The sequence below is a fragment of the Cephus cinctus genome, unplaced genomic scaffold, assembly GCF_000341935.2.
Source record: "Cephus cinctus unplaced genomic scaffold, Ccin1 Ccin1_scaffold0705, whole genome shotgun sequence".
In the NCBI taxonomy this organism is placed as follows: Eukaryota; Metazoa; Arthropoda; class Insecta; order Hymenoptera; family Cephidae; genus Cephus; species Cephus cinctus.
Genome location: NW_014333325.1, coordinates 156427 through 176968, shown reverse-complemented (window position 1 = coordinate 176968; position 20542 = coordinate 156427). Strand labels below are relative to the sequence as shown.

Below are 20542 nucleotides of genomic sequence, written 5' to 3'. Positions count from 1 at the left end.
TAATAGCATCTCCCCGATAGCTAAGAATTGCTACTAGCAGTAACAACAGCAGGATAATCGGTGGTAGCGATCCTGTTGTTGCCCCGCTGCTGCTACGCTATAATATACTAACCATAGCGGATGAAATTCTTAGTACTGAACTCGCCACTTTTGGGACTAACAGGAGACTCGGTACACCGAGGTCAATATATTTCGTCCGAAAAAAGTCTGACTGAAGTCGCTGACGAGTCTTATAAAAATTGAGTCTGTCACAAAGTCCGACTTGGTGCGTGTAAGTCTAGCTCGAGTCACTGAGCCTGAAGCTGACCTATATTTACTCCAGACCTCGTTCGCACTTCTCAACCCAAGTCTCGCGCAAGTCCGGAAGACGTCTGCGTGAAGTCTGGTTATCTAAATCCTATGATAATCATCAGTAAACATTGTCAACGAAGCATCAGTTTTTCTATACGTCCCTCAACAGACTCTACTTTCTGCATCGAACGTTGTCACGACTTAAGAATCAACGATGCTCATACAAGCCAGCCACACTGCTTCCACGAACGTTAGCAAAAGTCTTCGATATATTCGTCCGACCAGTAAAACCACCATCGTGAAAAAACTATCGTGAAAAAACTATCCCGGAAACATGTAAAAGTGTCTGAATGCTGCTCAACAAAATAATAACAATATACGAATACGATAGATCGTCCAAAAATAATTTCGAGCCTAAGTAGATATTTCGTCGGAATAATTAAAGAAACTTTTATTTTTCTAAGCAGGCTAGATTAATATATATCGATATACTATAATAATATAATATATTATTGGATGTCCGTCCCTCATATTTTACCGATACCATCGTCAATCGTGTACATATTTTACGCACGTGTCGTCACTTTTCAGATCCACGATCGGAACCGAAACCGCACGTAAGAATCGATTCGATAATCACAGTTAGGATATAAGAAAGGAAGCAGAAAATTGTCGTACGCCCGATCGAGTTGGTCAACGTAAAACGTTGATTCCGAGTGCCCAAGCAAAAACATGTTTTGCACTACCTTGCATAATTTTAATTTCGTATAACAAGAATTGACACTGGTGTGTTTTTCACATTGCAGAATGAATCACACCTATCCCTACCAACCACGTGTACGCGCACTCGTTCTCTCCGTTACATACACTCTGACTATACGTGTACACCGATGCCATATTACTTGTTTTCTACAGCCTGCGTGTCTGGCAGTCGTTCCTTATGTGGATTCAATTTATTATGTAGCGTTTCTCGTTATTAGACGGCACAAGCGCCATTTTCTTTCGTTTGGTGACTAAGAATAAAAATAAAAGCAGCGATCAAAACTGAGACCGCTACCGAGCACAGTCGTATATAAATTATATTTTGGCATAAATTACTAAATAAATTTTTTAACTATAGAAATATGCTTTTTTCTTTATAATAATATAATGCAATTCACCATATTTGTTTAAACGCTGAACAATCTTTGAATAAATATTAACATTACGGAAAACGCAAGGTGGATCGACAAGGTAGCTTAAATTTATCGTTCGATATCTATTTTTTTATTGTCGCCTAATACATTTTTTTTATTTAACGTAATTTTTATTAAAGATACACAAAAATATTGTATTCTTATATTATTTTCTGCGTATCTGTTAATTCTGTTGATTTCTGTATTGTTCTATTTTTCTGTTACTCTATCGTTCCTGTATGTAAACTTCTTTGGGCTTTTTTACAAGTTCATCGACTAATGTATTCGTAGCAATTTATTAGTTCTATAAATTACAGGCGAACGTTGAATGAAATAAAAATAAAGAAGAAGCAGTGCCTATGGTACCAATGAAAAATTAGTTTTGCTTCTTCCTAAATATCCTTTATGGGTCCATTCATTTTTCTGTATGCTATTAACGACCCTATCTTGTAAATATCTCTGTATGACGTTACAGTTCCTTTTTTATTTCCTACTCGAGTATAGAACTGTCGTAAGATGCGATTAGCCTAGTATCATTTTTAACCAACGTGAAAGCTTTCAAGAATTTCCTTCACCGTTACTCCTCCATTTATCTTTTTATCTTAATAATCAGCTCTATCATATCTGTAGATAATATTTTACTTTTTATCTTTATTTTTTTTTCTCTGATTTATTTTGATTAATACAATTCTGAAACTTTCTCTAATTTGTTCGAAAAAAATTTTTAACTGCAAACTATACCTATAAGACTGAATGAATGATGGATTATTGTTAAAAAAATTATCCAGTCTGAAATCAGTAAGATTCTCGCAAATACGTAAAACTTATTTATCATAAGTAACGTTAACTACAAAGCAGAATGGACGAAGCGACAGTTGATGCAATCTAAAAAACTATTGCTTAATAAAATCGTCAAGGACCAATTTCCTATAATTTCTTGTAGGACAGGTCCTGTGACGTTGAAAATACGGGGAAGTAATTTCAACGAGATTTATAGGCAACTTAACAGCTCTACCGAGTTGACTGACTACGCGAAAACGTAAAAGTTAAAAACAGGCATTATAAAATATTAAAATGAGCTTAGACCGTCTCCTTATCTGTACAATTATAATCTGACTGTTTATTCACAAAAATATATGACACGGAAAGCACGTGGGCGAATATGTCCAAACGTTGAATTAAGCAGGCATTAACAAAAAAAAACATATTTACAACATTCATCAAATTATTCTTAATACTTCCAAATTAGTTTGAAATATTTTATCATAATCACTTCGATATCATTACACTTTTAGGCTACCTATTAGTTTCTGTTTTTTTATCAACACTATTCCAGGAAATTATTATTAATATATTTCACACGTCATATACCTACTTTACGAATTTACGAGACATAGTTCTCGAAATTTGACACATTTAAGGAAACTAAATAAAAAATATATCGTATAAAAATCACACGGATCTCTAATCCTGTCTTTGATCAATAAACGTCCTATCGGTCATCAGAGTTGCATCGAAGTTGCATAATCCTATTGTGAAACTAATCCCAGTGTTCGTAAGCGTCAGCCGAATTAATATTCTGATTCGCTTTATAGCATTGATAAAAATAAAAGTATATATATATATATCTGTTACATACTAAACCAGAAAAAGAAGTCAAGCAACATTTATTGACTCGTAGCAGTGGCAGCGGCCAAACCTCTTGAACAGTCGGAAATGAAAAATAAAACAGAGCAAACAAGTTGCTCGGCAGCTACTGGGCAGCAGAGCAGATCCCGTGGTCCTAACTCCCATATATCTTAACCATAAATATACAGTGTTTATCAGTAGCCTACATCGTATTATGATGCTGGATCAATGGTTGGTGTCATATAAATAAATAAGTGCAAATAACAATCTGTATATAAGAATTCTAGAAAAACGACAAAAAGTCGGCAGGAAATATAGTTGAATTGGACGAATAAATAAAATAATAAAAATTAAACAGTATAGTATAGCACATACGATTAGAGAGCGGCAAGATTGAATAGAAAAAAAGTGACAAAAAATTGAAAAAAGAAAAAAAAAACTTATTAACGGATCAAAATTTGAATAAAATCATACAAATTAGTAGAACAAACTATAGGGAGTATACTGTTGTCAAGAAATTATATATATGTAATATATCTTTTATTCGCACAAATTTATTACAAAACAAAAGTACATGAAAAATTTATGGAACGTCTATAAGACGTCCGTGAGACACGTGACATTCAGCAAGCATCTTACGAACGTCTTTTTAACTTTTGTGCTGTACCAATACGTAACTATAGAATGTACGTTAACGTTACGATTTCCTATATTCTGTATTGTGATTTCACTCTAATCGAACATACGTAATACTTAATCGCTTATCGTTACCCATTAGGATCGATGACAAGCACATAACTGCGTTTAAAATATTATTTCCCATTGTCAAACGAACTACCGAATCACAATGACAATCACAATCAGTCCAGTATCATTACGCGAATATATAGTTCGGACAATACATTCATTATCGCGTATAAAGTATTGATGAGTATCGCACAAAATAATAATATAAAAGTCGTTCGAGCACTGATATTATCAGTATGTTAAATATCGAAAAAAAATAAAATAAAATAAAATAAAAACTACCAATTCACATTAATATTTACATGCTGCCAGAGTGGATATCTTTGAGCTTATTAATTTTCACGTCAGACTTATGGCTTTATACCGAAGAGAAAAATTTCTTGGAAGCGTACCGAGGGCTGGTGAGCATCTAGTTTTATTTGACAGTCACGCTCTCGTACGCAGCCATAGTAAGCTTAGGCGAGAGAAAGTAGTTTTCACTGTGACGAATCCTTTCGTGAAACTGTGATCGAGCAGTTGGTAACAATAAAACTTGTTGCATCGGTACCCCTTTGCTTCTTTATGCCCAAAGCTAACGAGGCACTATACTTAGTCACGCGTCGACATTTGATTGTGTCAAAATCTTTAATTAAAATCTATTGAAGACATTGCCGTTGTATATGAGAATTGGATATAATTAAATTGCGTGTTTGAAATAGAAAACCAATGAAAATTTTACATAGTCGAAAGATTGTATTATAAATTTTGGGTAACATGGACGTTCCATAATTCAAAGATTTATTATTGGCTGACACGGACAGGAAACGCTTTAATGATGCAGGGTAGAACTTTTAATTATGGAGTTGCTAATTAGTTATGACTGTCAAGTAAATCTTAGAGCGTATACTATATAGAGAGACCTAGGAAGTGTAGAAGAGACGAACAAAAAAATGGTATATCACTTTTAAGGTGTTTTCGAGGATTAAAGTGGGCATTCTAATTTCCAAATTTACTAATTGAAAAAAAAAGTAAACAAGCGTAAAATTAGTCACGAATTGATATATAAGTCATAGACAGTCAGAAATGAAAAAAATGAACTTCCGCAAGGTATGCAGGATAAAAAAGTATAATCGATTCGTGTTTAATATTCTCTTTTTTTTTAAATTCTATCAGTCAGGAAAAAAAGAAGACGAACATGCAAATCTAAATGATAAATGAGCTGCTAACTATTAGTCACGGAGAGGACAGGTAATATTTCGCTGAATCTTGTCCCTGATTTCGAGAGCTGCAAATGTCCCACCTAACCTTCATGCGATGGCTTAAAATTCAAAATTCTCATTAAAGAGTCAAGAAGCATCTACAACGCGTGTCGAGATTATTATTACATAATTTAAGTAGAAGTTCGTTGTTATTCACCAAAAGTAGTAGCCAACAGTTTCAGCGAGTTTATAGTATACGTCTTGCGCAATTGCTCAGTAGTTTCCAAGAAAACAAATGAGCTACAAAAAACGAGGAGAGCTGCGTTGTAATGACGAAGGAAACAAAGAAAAAATAAGAACACTCGCAAAAAGAAGACTGCCTTCGGAATCGAGAGAGGTTTCTACGAATTTTCATTCACGGGTCTAACAAGCCTCGAACTGCGTGGGTGTGTCAACAAGTAATACCACTCGCGTAGCATGCCACTAACCTCCTAACATGTCCGTCGGATGTTCACTGATACGCAGTAAAGTTAGGTTTGGTCTAGTTGGTTTGAATTATATTACGGTTATGATTATAGCTGTGTTATTGATCAGGTTAGTCTAGCTCCCAGATATAAATGTACAGAGTTCTGCTTCTTCGTCCACTCGTGAGTTTATCCTACCGAGGAATATACGCGGCGTCGTTCACTATTATTTCACCGACTGAAGTTGGCTCCACCATAGAAATCGAAATAGACGGGCTAACTTCAGCTGGCATAATAATATTGAATACGAGTATATGCGTGCCGCCGAAGTCGTTGAAAGCTTGTATAAAAAAACATAGACTCCGCAACGGCTGGTTACATCATCCGCGTCAACTGTAATCCTGCTATTATAAAATAACACCAGTCCACAATTTTGCACATACCTCGATCGAGACGATGGGACAAGTATGAAATGAAACGAGAAACATTAGATTAAGCAACAAATAAGTTTCTCGACGTAGATGCGTATCTACGGACTGTAGCAGAGCCATTCGTGTATAACCTCAAATTATTTTGATGCGCTTAAGCGGGCTATCGAAAGCAACGAGGCTATATGCTTTCCGATTTGAAACAGTATAGTTGGTATCACGAAAAAGAGATAGACACACAGAGATGTGTTGTAGGCCAAACACGCTACGCTACCGAACGCAGCGCCACTTCACGTGGAAGGAACGAAACGTCTTTTGTTGACAAAGCGTGCACGTCCGTACCCCCGTCCATGTGTCGAAGAGCAAGAGAGAGGGAGACAGGGTAAGAAATAGATAGACCTACATACAAAAGTATAGTGAACGAGAGTAAGGGAGACAGAATAACTGGTTCTTACTTTTTTCTTTAGAGAGAGGTAGAAAACGTCGGAGGATTAGGTACAGTACAGGATCGGTAGTTACTTGATGCTTGACTCTCAAGAATAGAGTATATCGTAATATGAAAATCAGCAAAATTTTTTTTTATACGCGATAATAAAAAAAATTGTTTTTTAATTTAATTCCCTATTATTAATTACATTAATCGCGGACCGTTTACGAAATTTTATAATCACGTGGTAGTTGATTAAATTTTAATAGGCCGTCACGGGAAAGCATGGAAGTCAGATAAAATATATTTGAGATGGGTCAGGGCCGGTGAGCCTCGAGAGGAAGAGCGTCTTAGGTTATAGCACGCAAAGCCTGCTGTGCACAGTGTAGATGTAAACGCTGTCGAGTTCAAAGCTGTCAGATAAATTATCTAATACTCGACTACCGCGACCGGTTTACCAGGGTGCTGGCTTTTCGGGATTCGAGAGTTTCCGCTCTAACGGGGTACGCCGATTGGTCATGCGCCGCTAATGGAGCGTTCCTATTGGCGCAGGCACCGCGAGAGAGCGTAGGAGAGATGATGAGAGATAGTCCTCCCGGCAACACCGCCACTCGACTACACAACGCGTATCGGATAGTGTTGAACTCTCCGAACCGGTTTTCTCGTTCTCTCATACTTAATGCATGCTCCTGCTCCTACTCCTTTTTTTTTTTAACTACCTAGACCCAACAAATAAGAGTTCCTGCCTCTCTCTCTCTCTCTCTCTCTCTCTCTCTCTCTCTCTCTCTCTCTCTCTCTCTCTCTCTCTTACACGACTCCTCCTTCTTTCACCTCTTTCACAGTCCTTCCTCAAAACGTTCTGCAATCCTTTTCGAATATTAGCTGTCTCTCTTTTACTCCGTCCTTTTCTCTGAGGTTCCTCTTCGCCCTTTGCCCTCGGTCCCCTCGTCCCTCCACTTCGTAGCGGGGCATCAACAAAATTTAGTATACAAATGACAAACGAACTACTCCCTAGTGTCTTGTCTGGAATAAAATTTGTTCGGGAATTGACCTGGACTCGTCACTAGGTCGGGATCAGCGAGATCAATTTCGAGATGGGCAATGAGAAAACCGCAATGAATAAATGCAGGTCTATATATAGAATTTTTTAAATTGTGCAAAAATTATTTTCATGCTTTCAATTTTTACCAGATTTTCGTCAGATTTTTATCTTTGTCGTGTTACGTCATATGTATTAGGGGCCTGTAATAGTTTTATTGACTATTATTCAAACTTTTTAAGAGATCGAATAATAATGACGCATCCTGGGGTATATGTTGGACACGCAACGGTAACGTAAATCTTAACTGAAGTAAATCTTATCTATGCATATACATATATGTAGAAATTCAGATATGTGCTTATACAGACAATCTGATGTATGACTGTCGATATCAGACTTTTGGATTTCGGTATAACAGTAAGCCATATGAAAAAAATTCCATACGTGTATTCGTGTCTACCGAAATCATAGTCTAATATCCGACAATGAAGTATGCTCGAAGTGTATAATGTAATTTTGAAATCAGAATTTTAAGATGGTTTGCTTCTATACTAATGGCAGAATGAAAATCAATATTAAATATCATCAGTTACTTACTGTTCGTTAAAATAAATAAACATAATTTTGGAAAATGTCTTTTTACCAACTTCAAAGTTTTGCCGAGATTTGACTATTATCTGGAACGAACCTCGTGCCAAAATCCTAACTCATCTGCATCTGACACACATTACTCGTCTAAGCCGATCAGCTGACATATCCCTATATATATGCCATAGGAGAGATTTAAATAACGTTTGCAAAAGAATTAATTCGAAATTGAAAAATCTGACGTTATCGATTCAGATTTAGGTAAGATTATTTTTGTGAAATTTCCACCTTTTTCGAAGATCGACATCACGTTGTAATCGCGTAGTTAATCTAGCCGTACTATGCATGCAAATTAAGTCGCTCTGAAATGTAGACGTGACTTCCGTTATACGATGAAACTTTGAAACATTGTATGTTATTAAATAATAACTGTATATCTGATTACGAACACAGATCGGTTCTGAGTAACTCTCTGATAAAATAATTGAGTCAATTATAAGTACGAATTTTTTTCTTAAAAAAAAAAAAAAATTATAGAAGACCTAATATTAATTTCTTTCTATATAAAAATTTCAACTATAAATACTGTTTTTGCAATATTTCACTTAGATCCTTCACTTAGCAACTGAATAATTGCAAAGAAGAATGGCGTCAAAATACCATTTGAAAATTTTTTTCATAACTCCAGCTTTCTCTCAAAAGATGATTCTGGATCGGTTGGACTGAGCGAAGACACATTTTTTTTTGGCAGGACGCCTAGTTTTAGGCTCGAGAAACGTCCACAATGTCAGTTACGCCTGAAATCAAGAAAAAGTCAGCAATGAGTTAAAACCGTCGCAGTGTTAACGACCTCAGATCGGTTTAAGAGCAGTGCCGATGAAAATTTAAAAGTCTAAAAAAAATGAAGTTTCATTCCTGCCGATACAAATGCGTATGCATCTTATTAAAATGTATCAAATTTGACCTACCGACCCTTCACGCCGTGTCATGTCAATGACCCCGCCAACAAGTTCCAACACAGTTGACTTTCGTCCTTCCAATACGTTTTTGCTCATTGCTTGCCGCCCGCTTGCAGTTCGCGACTCTACGGACTTTCTAGCGACTTGACGATCGTGACTTCGTAGAACTTCGGGTAGCTCCGTTAGATAAAACAGGGTCCGTCGTTTCAGAATAACAACAGTAACCTCGTTATTAGGAGCTACCACGGCAGAGAAAGACACTCGGACAAAGGCTTTGGGTAGGAATACATTTTTTCGAAAATTTAATTGAAATTATGTAACATAATTTTGAACAAACTTTCTACCAATTACAATGACCGTGCGAAACGTCCCATATATTATAATATTAATTTCCGATTTATACGACGAGTGCGATGGTGAAAAAATTATTGATGGAATTTTTTTTAATCTCAAAATATTTTCAAAAATAACAAATTTAACTATACCAATACATTTGACTATCTTTTTTCTCCCTCTATATTCTTTACTTTTGCTCCTTCAGACGAGACACTTCGTTACGACTCTTGTTCGCTACGTCACGTACAATAGTGGATCAAATCGGCAAAATTACTGTTATACAATGAACACGTGTTCGTTCGCGTTGCAAAAACCGCAAGGGGTTTAAGCAAATAGAATAACGAACGTAAAACGATCAAAAAGAAAAATCGATGACTACTTTTCTTATGACAGGCTAAAGTGGCCGATACCACTGGAGACATGTCTTACGTAAGAGAGTATCGTTATCTGCTTCTTTAAGAAAAATCCTAAGAGCTGGAAAGTATTGAAGTATAATAAAAAAAGTAATGAGGAAAAGATTTAAGAATGAGAACGTACCCATGCCTATCAAAGACCTCAAGATTACTGTTCAATTTTTATTCAACGTTACTTTTCGCTGTACTGGCAAAACCCACGTTTGGTCAGCTGTCGCCAGAACGTTCCTATGTCCTGTAGGTACAGATAGTGCTGCCACTGCAATATCTCGTAGTTTTTATCGCTAGCTGTGTAATCTTTAGTTTTTCATTTTCTTTCAACCAATATTCTCTTTTATTAAAAGTTTTATTATTTTCTATAAAAGTTTCCTTTATTTACAACCCTTACCTTTAGAGCTTATCTGAAGTTACTGTGGATAACGCCTTAATGCAATCTCTGATATCATAATTTCCATCCCCTTTGATTCACTATATCGATAGGTGACGTACGATTCTGTAAGCGAACATAAAAGTTTTTAATGAAATTCTTTTTTATTTATTCAACGTACTATTCAGCTCGCATATCCCGAGCGAAGTTAGTCCCTACATTTGTTTCATATTATAAAGCCAACTTCAAGTCGGTGAATTCAAACTGAATAAAATTTTATGATCGTGCAGTTAAAATTAACAAATATTAAATTAATTAATTTAACAAGTATTCTCAATTATCGACAAAATTCTTGTTGACAATTTTTATTCTATTTACAGATTGGACATAAAATATTCGGTAATGCCAGAACTTGTACGAGAAATAGAGAAGAAGCAGTACAACGGGCCAAAGAAGAAAGCAGACCGAAAGGTAGAAAAAGGAAACAAATAGAGAAGAATTAAAAAATAAAAAAGATCGTACATTCAAAAAATTGTTCTTAAAACTTTTAATTTTACGGTGAAACGATAAACGTCAAAAACTTTCATATTAAATGTAAATTCGTTTCATAACATTCATACGGTACGTTCCATAAAATAATTAATATTTGTAATTCTTCACCGTCGCTGTTGCTGGTTCCAAATATTAAAAAAAATACATTTATTACAAGAACCCAGCAATTTAAATTCATTAAATATTACTATTAAAATTATTATAAAAATAAAATTGATTTTATAAATCGATTCAATGTAACGATCATCTATCTCAGATACGATTACATAAATAAATATAAAATTTACGCGTTCATGATTTTTATTAAGTACTTATACGTATATGTATATCTATTCGAATCCAACATTATTATCATCCCAAGAATGATAATTATGAAATTACATAAGTCTACATTATATTATATACGTTGTTACTTAGCAATTAATATTTGCCGCTTAATAAATTAAATTAAATCATTCCCATTAAATGTGACTTCGTCAAAAAAAAATTGCAACTATCCAGTAATATATCTGGAAATAATTCGCATTTACAGATATTAAAAATGTTATATATGCCTAAAAAAATATCCTTTTCATTTATTACACGCCTGCCAGATCTAGCTAGCTAAAAAGATTGAGCTCTTACGTATCCTTTCCAACTTCAGACAATTTAACAGTCAGCGTATAACCGTGCGTCAAAAATGCACTGCAGTCATGAACATCACGAATAGACTTAAGCTTAGTTCAGCTGTACAGCCATAGCGTTCGCGCATCCCATTAACTCATTATAGGACAAAATCCCAGATGCCATCTAACAGTACCATCCGCGTTACGGTAAACTGTAAAGCTCATTTGACAGCATATTAGCATTGTTTTGCGGGTATTAAAAAATTATTTAAAAGCAGCGAGCAACTTTTAATTACTTCAGTATTATCAGGTTGGAACACAATAATATAACTTTTTGAAAAAAAAAACTTTTTCTAATATCTTTCCTAAAGAGCAAATAAAATTTCAATTAACTCCTAGAAACTTCCAACAGCTTCCCTATCGAGTGAGACTGATCTCGAAAAAGTTGTCAGATAATTATTTTCCAACCTAACAAATACATAAATTTTGTAGAAATTCTTGAAAAAAATGTACGTTTCGATCTCTCACTTGATTCCATATTTTCCCGCTTGTTTAATCACGACTCATCCTCCGTCACATAAGATTTGCTGATTTCGCAAAATATTTTATGCGGATTCTGCACTAGCGAAATACTTAATAAATTAGTAATACTTCTTATCACGATTATGTAACATCGCTACGTTCCATGACTCATCGCGTACGTGCCTAACTGTTGATACGTCGACATAAAATAGCAACGATGCCATTTCACCTGCCGGTTTTTTGGAATTATTCACGAGGTTGGAGACACGCGATAGTACAGTGAATTATATTTAGAATAGCTCCAGACACGTTTACCGTATCAATCGCCGAATCGTTTGATAAAAAGGAAAAAAAGTAAGAGCAAATATAAAAACAAACTTGGACTTCGAGATATGGAAGGCTATAGAAGGTTTCTGTATGAAGCGTAGAAAAAAAAAAATTTTTGTGGTTATGGTACATTGCGTGCTAAGTCATCTATATCGGTTACGTAATGGGAGTTGACCTGATTAAACATTAGTAAAAAAACCAGGTAAATCAGGCTACTACAAAGTCACTTCCCTCGAATATACTTTTTTGCTACCCATGCTGCTAAAAAATTTTGCTACAATATACGGAACATACAGAGTTCAGTATATAAGTAAGAAGGATGCTGGAAAATTACAAAATTTTAATATCAACCTAACGAGTTCTTGACTAATTTGCAACAAGGCACAAAAGACACGCAAACAGCAAGTACAGTGTACTATACCGTATGCGTATAGAATTGATGAACTTTTCGACACAAAGAGTAGTCCAGATATCCAGGTAAGTAGAAGGGATTCAGGATCTACTACCTTGTTGAATGATGCAAAGTCCGTTTGAATCGTTGAAGCTTTATTAAAATCCGCATAAGAATGATTAGTTCGAAGCAAGAAATACTGTCGTCTGCACTCTGGGAGAGCATTGACTGGTTTGGTCATGACCCAGATTGAGGAGTTTACCCTTCTCCCTCCAGTGCACCGTATCTCTCTTGGCCAACGTGTGAGTAGCTGCTAAAAGCTAATCGCAAGCCACGCCAGAATCGTGAGCGGTTGCAGAGCGACAGCTCTCTATTCGCAAGGGACCTTATTCCATTCGAAAGTAACGTTCTCGGTTGGGCCGTCGTTCCGATCAGAGAGAATCCCTAGAGCCGAGATACACTATACGCATTAGTTCAGCTATATTCAACCACTGACTACTTACATGCTTGTTCTATTCTGCCACTCCCCATTTGCCCCACCGATGAAGAACTAACGTCAGCTACAGCCACCGAGCCCAGATAGGTTTCTTTACTTTCGATTTGCTCTCACTACTACCTTTCGTAGTACGTCGTCTCGGCCCATCCCTGAGAGCCTGTAGGCCTGGTAAACAACTTAGTTGTTGGATACTCCCATTCTCATGGTTAAAAAATACAAGGGTGCATCGTACGCAAATCTTTTGTTTTCTAAGATCAAAGACAATTATACTCCTGTTGATAAAAATTTGTCAATAGTATTCGCTCTTTCAAATTATTCTCAAGTACACCTTTTCTCGTCTCCGCGAATATATTTGAGCTTGAAAATTTTTAGAAATTCACATTTCGCTCGTTACAAGTAACAAACAGTTAACCTCAAAATGCTCTCTTTTCCGTTCCTCGTGACTTATCCGCGTAACAGACTCCTACAAAATAATCTCACGTTGCGTCTTCACCGTCAATTGAATGTAGTGCTTGGTACAGATCTGTTAGGGACAAGATGAATCTTGAAGCTCGCAATTTCTTCAGCCGTGTCTCATTGGGCCGCTCGTTGCCTCGCGAGGGACGAGGCATCGTAACCTTAAAACATCCAGCGGTACGACAGCTACCAATTCTGTCGTAATAATATTCAGGCTTTTCACACAAAACACCCGGTATATCAGAGCCTGTCTAACGTTACGTAAACTTAAACGAACGCCACTCCTCTGGCAACGGTTCACCAGAGTTCACGTTGTGCTCTCTGCAAAGCCCGACCTACACAACTCTATTCGAAGCCGTGCGTCTACGCAACGCATAGACGCACCACACGCTGGCAACGTAATGCGGACTGTTAGAAACCAAGAGACTCGTGAACCCTCCCTGTTTTCACGCTAGCATCTAGTCATACGACTTTGTACTGTGCTTCGTTCTTAGTACCAATCTCCGGATACTCCAAGCATGAGATTCGTTGAAGAAACTAAAAAACATTATTCTCTACACTAAGTAAAACATTGCAAGTAGGAATGGGTATTTGAGTGGAATAAAGGAAAGACGGCATCTTATTAAATCCTCTTTTTTATTTTTTTCGTCACTTCTACTGTAAATATTACAAATTAGAAATAACATCACATAGTACATAGTTTTATATTTAATACAAAAGATATTGCAAAGAGTCGTTCGATCACTATGAGTTACGTTTACAAAATTGTATACGTCGCGAATTCATCAAAGCTTTCATTCGCTTTTTTACATTCTTTTTTTCCTATCCGTTTTGAGTCTCGAACATTCAAAGTTTCCTTTCGAGGTAACAGAACGGTTTAAAAGAAAAATAGTTCAGCGGCCTTTAGGTACACGCAGTGCCCGCGTGCACCTCGTTATTTGTGGCTCGCATTTCGACGGTTCTTGCCTTAGCGCACTTGTACGCGTTGAGATCAGCTTAGTCTCTTTGGTGTTTTTTTTAATTTTTCTTTTTCTCCAAAATACTAACGGTTGCCTTCAAATGGTCAGAAACTGTAATCGTCAAAGAAAAGCTATTCAAACTTCGTGTCTCGATGTTCGTGCTTTTACGATTTTTTCAATCTCGGCCTTTCACTTCTTTTTCCCAGTTAACAAAACAAATATATATACTGACAAAGGATGACGGGCAAAGTACCAAAGAGCCAATTAACAAAATTACTGTCGCATGGTCATACAATATTTTACGGAGCAAAACCACTCTGATAAACAAACTTTCAACTCTAAACAATTCAATTTCGAATTACTAAATCAATGAAAATATCCCCTTTTTCCCAAGTTGTGCACGAGTTACGAGGTGTCATGGAAGTATTATTACACAAGGCCCATTGTGTGTTATTGGGAAAATTAACAAGAAGCCAATGACGAGACGACTAAATAATTTTTTTTTTTAATCACCAAGTAGACTTCATTCGTACAATCATTTGTCCTGTCTGTTTGTCTCCCTTCTTCAATTATTATTTTTTTTTTGTATATCATATCTGCACGTGTCACGCTATCTCAGCCAATCATCAGTCTCGAACTGAAACCAGGTATACTCGCGACTGTAGCTTTGTAATATAAAATTCATGACTGAAGACTGGCGCGCAATCATTTATACAATATATATCATCGCATATACAACAAACACAGACGTCAAAATACTTTTATATATATATATATATATACACATGTATAATATATATATACCGTAATGATAATTATTATAACTTGCGATGAATTAAATACCTTTACACAAACTTTTTTTTTCACCTTTTTTTTCTTCCGCTTTTCATTAGAACTTCTTCAACTCAGTATAAAATATACATAATGGTATCTCATACTTTGTTTTTTTTTTTTCTACATAATCATATTGATATAAGATCACATGTGTATGTTTTTAACGTTAGGCGTAATCGTTCACGATCTAGACAACACATGATCGACGCCCCGCGAATCGTCCAGATCGTGAAATCATCTAGATTTACAATCTAGATAAACACCCTACATAGCCAACCGGCAATTTAGCGTACAGCCTCTCAGCCTCCGTTACCTTTTCGTAATTGCCTTAATACTTTTGTACGTTCGTAATTTGCTTTTTTCTCAAACTTTGAGCATCGACGAATCTTGCTGACTTTGCATCATGCACATTGGCTTTTTAATTGATCAAGGTTGTTATATATACAGTTCGAATATATAATCGAAACCGACAGGAACAGATTTGAGATTAAAAAAAAAAAAAGATAATTTAATCACGAACGTACGCCATACAGGGCTACTACGTACGTACAACAATTTAAAATAATCCTGACATAAGAAAAATGACGGACCGCTGTCATTTCTTTAATGTAGGTTCTTCTATCTCAACATACGATTCCTCTACCTCATAAGCTTTTGCTTATTGCCCGACGAAGAAATTGTGGCTGTACACTTAATCGCACAGCTCTAAACTTAAAACTTACATTAATCACACTTGCTTTTTTTTTAATATCACAATACCACCAGTGGAGGGGAAGAGGGGGGGGGGGCGCGCGGGCGCTTGATGTTATATGACAATATCATCTAATCCCCTGGAGGAGGCGGACAAAATTCATATGTAAATCCATATAATGGACAGATAAAAAAGAAAGAGACAAACTTTTACAAATTTCGAGACTTTTCGCAAGAGTTGTAGGTAATGCACGAACAGGAATATTATAAATCAAAGCATCCGGGGTCAATTCGTTCGTTCGTTCGCGTCTCGTACAATTCTCTCGGTTTTCCACGAAATATCTCGGGCAATGCAATTTGTTTCTTTGACACTGGGTATATATCTCTTATCGAATCCACAGGTACAACTTAGTTTATTATACTCCTTTTGTTTGTTTGTATGCACTCGTTACCCAAAAAAACTAGTTCGTTACAGTCTAGGCGACAGCGACTGATTCGATGGTAGAAAAAATAAAATGCCCTTTCGTAACAGGCTAAAGTTAATAATGGATGTTTGGCCTAAGTACCGGCTTTGACAGACGGAAATTGATGAACGAAATGTGATATGGGAATATCGGCGATGCCGGTGCGCAGAGAAAGCAAAGAAAAAATGCGAGGATATCCTGATGCAACGGGCACGAATTGATTTTATAAAAGCGAAGAAAAAAAAAAAAAAACAAGAATTTACTTGAAACGCGGAAATGTTTTAAGATTTTTGTTTTCTCTGTCTCTTGCTTGTTTAATAATTAAAGCACGATATTAGCAGCCGTAATGAACACGCGTGTCACTCTCTTGGTGTATATGCAATTCAGAGCTTCGTGGGTGCGTGTTTTATAAAGAACTCGCGTAGGGCATGCAGGGGCCCACGCATTTTAATATATATATAATATATATATATATATATATATATATATATACTATGTGTGATTGTGTACAGATATATATTTCCTGTGTACTATGTAGGCAGCGGGTATTGATACTATACGAGGGACATTGAAAAGGGACAATGGATGGTGGTCCACACGACCTGTACTAGAGAGAGAGAAACTAAGTCTAACCCTAATCTACACTGTAATCTATTCAATTCAATATATCACTAATCAATAATAAAACATTTCCTAATACTAATATCCTACATATCACGTGAAAATTTGTTAGAAGTCTTAATGATGCATCTTCGTCAATGAAGACAGATTCCTCTTCTTAGAAGAGCTACACATGTTATAATTTGTTTTCTCGCTATCACAATATACTTGTTTGCCCGCTTCCATTTTTTTTTGCTTTTCTTTGATCTTAGATTAAACGTTTAACTGTCTCCATTACTACTTTCTTCTCCCCCCGCCGTTTCCTATCAGTTCGTACATCCTAACCTTGCACAATCTAGGTTCTTTTTTTCTCTTTCCTTTGCACCAGCTTCATTCGACATCGCAAATTTCTTTGCAGTCGATGACAATAGACATTTGAAAAAAGAAATGACAAATCATTTCAGACTTATACGAACGCCGATCTAGCTGCTGTACTATCTGCTCCGTTTTAATCGGCCGTGCATTTAATCACGATCTTGCACTTGTGTATGAATTTACGTACTGAAGCGTCTAGATGGTAAATCCGTGTGTCATATCTAACAAACGTATAGAGACTTTTCGAAAGTGTTAAGAGAAAACAATTAGTTGATGAACTTTTAAAATGCATAATACCATCGAATCGAAACTGCAGTCTCACACCTATTTTCTCTCTCCATTTTTTTGTTTTTATCAGCGGTCTGCATACCTCACAAGTGGGATGTCTTCAACGATGGGCAGTCTGCATCAGACGTTGTCTGCGAGTAGCTACAGGCCGTGTATGTCTGCCTTTGCACAGTAACAAGGACAGGTCACGAAAAAATTGACCACTGCACATGTTCTCGCCTGCATCCTCCATCGATCAAGGAAAACGTAGTTTTCAATGGACCGAAGATCTTGCAGTTTTGAGAGTTGTAAAGTAATGGACCCACGAGAGGAAAATTGATTTGGTCCTTCAATGGTCTTGCTGCTGGTACGACCTGTACAATTTCTTCTTTTCAAGGGTGAAATCTCGGCTGATCATTATGGTACCGCCGCGAGTGAGATTTCTGTAAGAAACAAAAATATTTCACTCATTAGAAGTGTTCACAGTGTGAAATGTAATTTGAAAAAAAATAATCCTCGCCAAAAACAAAAGCAGGCACTAATACGGCGTGGGATCTTTTGTTTTCAGAAAATTATTTTTATTTATTTAAACTAGTTTGAATTTCAAATCGATCGAGGAAATATACTCACTTGAGGAACTGAGGAAGAAGTATATGCCATGATGTGTGATCTTGCTTAAGTGTTAAGTAAAGCTCGAATGTGGAAACGGCGCTTGGATCGCACTGTATCCTGGAGAGCTTGCGGCACATACTGTCGGTCTCGAAGCTGATGAAGAGCGTGCAGCCTCTGTAATAATAAAAAAATAGGAAAAAAATAAGTACGGAAGATTACAAATGACACCGGTTACTAGTAACAAAGCTGGCAAATCGTAACTGGTTTTTTTTTTCGTGGATCATTCGTGTACCGCAAACGCCAATTAAGATAGCACAGTTTGAATGAAGGTTCGAGAATTCTCAGATAAGAAAACAAAATAAATTAACTAAAAAGCATGAAATGTATTCTCACCTGAGACCGCAAGGCTCGTTTTCAGCCATGGCGAGGACGTCTTTTGCTATCCGGGGTAAGAGATCTGCAGGAAGCAGGACCTCACCACAGGCAAGCTGTGCGTGCTTGGCCGCCCTCAGCTCAACCTCCAACCTCTTTGCCAAGGCCTGACAAGCTCCATCCAATTCGTCCGTTACAGTTCCAGCTGCAATGCACGCGAGAAAATCCCATTAATTAATATATTGGCTCAAAGTTGATGATATAAGGTAGGGATGCAATAAGCTGTCAAATTCAAAGAGACGGAACCGATATTTTATTTAAAAAAAAAAGAAAAAAGAAATAATACTAAACTCTGTTAAATCAAGAATAATTGACATGTATCGCTACCGGTAATTAGGTAAGAGGAGTCTTTTTCAGAAAGGGTCATAATGGATGCTGTCATGATGCAACAGCTCTCGAAATTTCGATATAACGATACGAACTAATAAAAGTTACACGTACACGAAAATAGATACCATTAAAAAGATATCATATAAAACTTTTAATTTTGCAATAAAGAATAGAAAAATCAGTATATCTCTGAGAAAAGACGATTCAATTGAATATCAGCTGATCCCGTGAGTCAGCTGAGTAGCCGGCAAGAAAAGGAAGAGATGCCGGCGTCTCACTGCTAATTTCTTCTTCGAATTATTCTTCGTTATTGAAGGAAAATTAAAGAGAATCCGTTTTTTCTCTCGAACATTAAGTAAAACCTTAAAATATTAAGTATAAAGAGTCGACGAGGAATATGATAAAGGACAAAGAGAAAACGACGAAAGAAATTTCTATATAATTTTACGAGTGAAAGCAGAGAACATTGTCACCGGTCATTTGTATACCGTACCTCTGTTGTTGCTGAAATTTACGTTGACCGGACACGGTAGCACCTCCATTATCGGTTATTATCGATGCTTGTAAAAAAACACGTCTCGAAATATTATCAAGCACACAGTCCCTTAGCACGGTGTGAACTTGGCGAAAACTTATTGAAATCGGCGATACGCGTTCTGTCCCGTGATTACACGTAACAAAAGATTGTTCTCATGTAGCGAACCGGCGACTCTCGTCAGTAACTTAAAGCGACGCGTCGTTTCATCTACACGACTTTCGAACAACTGATTCGCCGGCACCGATGACGCGACTTATATACTAGCATACCCTCCTCTACTGCTACCGGCTCCCACCAGGCCGCCTAGCAACACCGGCTACGTGATGTCTCGCAGTAACTTCGGCTTCGGCTTTTCCCGTTGCAACTCGGTTCCGCTCGTACCACTGGCCAGGGGAGTTCGGAGCGCCCATCGCCCTACCGGTTTGTGACACAACGACCGGATAACTTTTTTTTTCTCTTTCTCTCCTCTGCTTTTCATTTTCATCCATTTCTCCATGGCCTCTCAGCTGTGCGCCACTATACATCCTATACCCATCACGGCTGTAGCCATTTCAGTTCGGGCACTCTGGCAAGGACACGTTTACGCGATACATTACTGGAACACATGAGAAAATCGAACTCCTCTTTTCTAAGGTTATATGTATTGTATGTACGTACACACGAGTGAGTACGACTATGCGTGCGATGTTTCTTTGTTTCACGTTTCGTAGGTATAAACGCGTGATATGTATACTTACCCCATGCAGTGGAGTATCTATAGACGTTGCCGTAATAGCTTCGTGGGATTTCCACCACCGCTGACTTTTTTTTTTATCCCTGCCAGGGCCTGTCCAACTTCCCGTTCTCGTTACACGCTGTTTTACAGCCCAGTAATACTGTGTTCTTTATTCCTCATAGCGAAGACTCAGGGCTCTTTGTGTAATCTACTGTCACCACGTAAACTCGTTGCATCATCCTGTAGAATAATTTTGGCGACGATCGTTGCCGACTCGGCTGTTGTCTCTGGTAACAACTGTTAACTTACATATAAGTTGCCTCAGCCTTGTTT

General features: G+C 36.9%; 2 protein-coding genes across 2 annotated transcripts in view; one reads left to right on the top strand and one right to left on the bottom strand.

Moving 5' to 3' along the window:
* The window catches only part of LOC107270137, a 98134-nt gene extending 84258 nt beyond the window's left edge, over positions 1-13876 (top strand). The window contains exon 5 of the mRNA XM_015744855.2: positions 10425-13876. Coding sequence (XP_015600341.1) covers positions 10425-10536 — 112 coding nt within the window. The 3' untranslated portion in view covers positions 10537-13876. The remainder of the gene's footprint in view (positions 1-10424) is intronic.
* A 528-nt stretch (positions 13877-14404) lies between these two features.
* On the bottom strand, positions 14405-19742 carry LOC107270147 (protein charybde). Its single transcript, XM_015744876.2, has 4 exons — positions 19450-19742; positions 18588-18771; positions 18213-18368; positions 14405-18025 (listed from the first exon to the last, which is right to left on the bottom strand). Exons 1-4 carry the CDS (start codon positions 19496-19498, stop codon positions 17932-17934), a joined length of 483 nt encoding a protein of 160 aa, XP_015600362.1. The 5' UTR covers positions 19499-19742; the 3' UTR covers positions 14405-17931.
* Between the last annotated feature and the right edge of the window lie 800 nt (positions 19743-20542).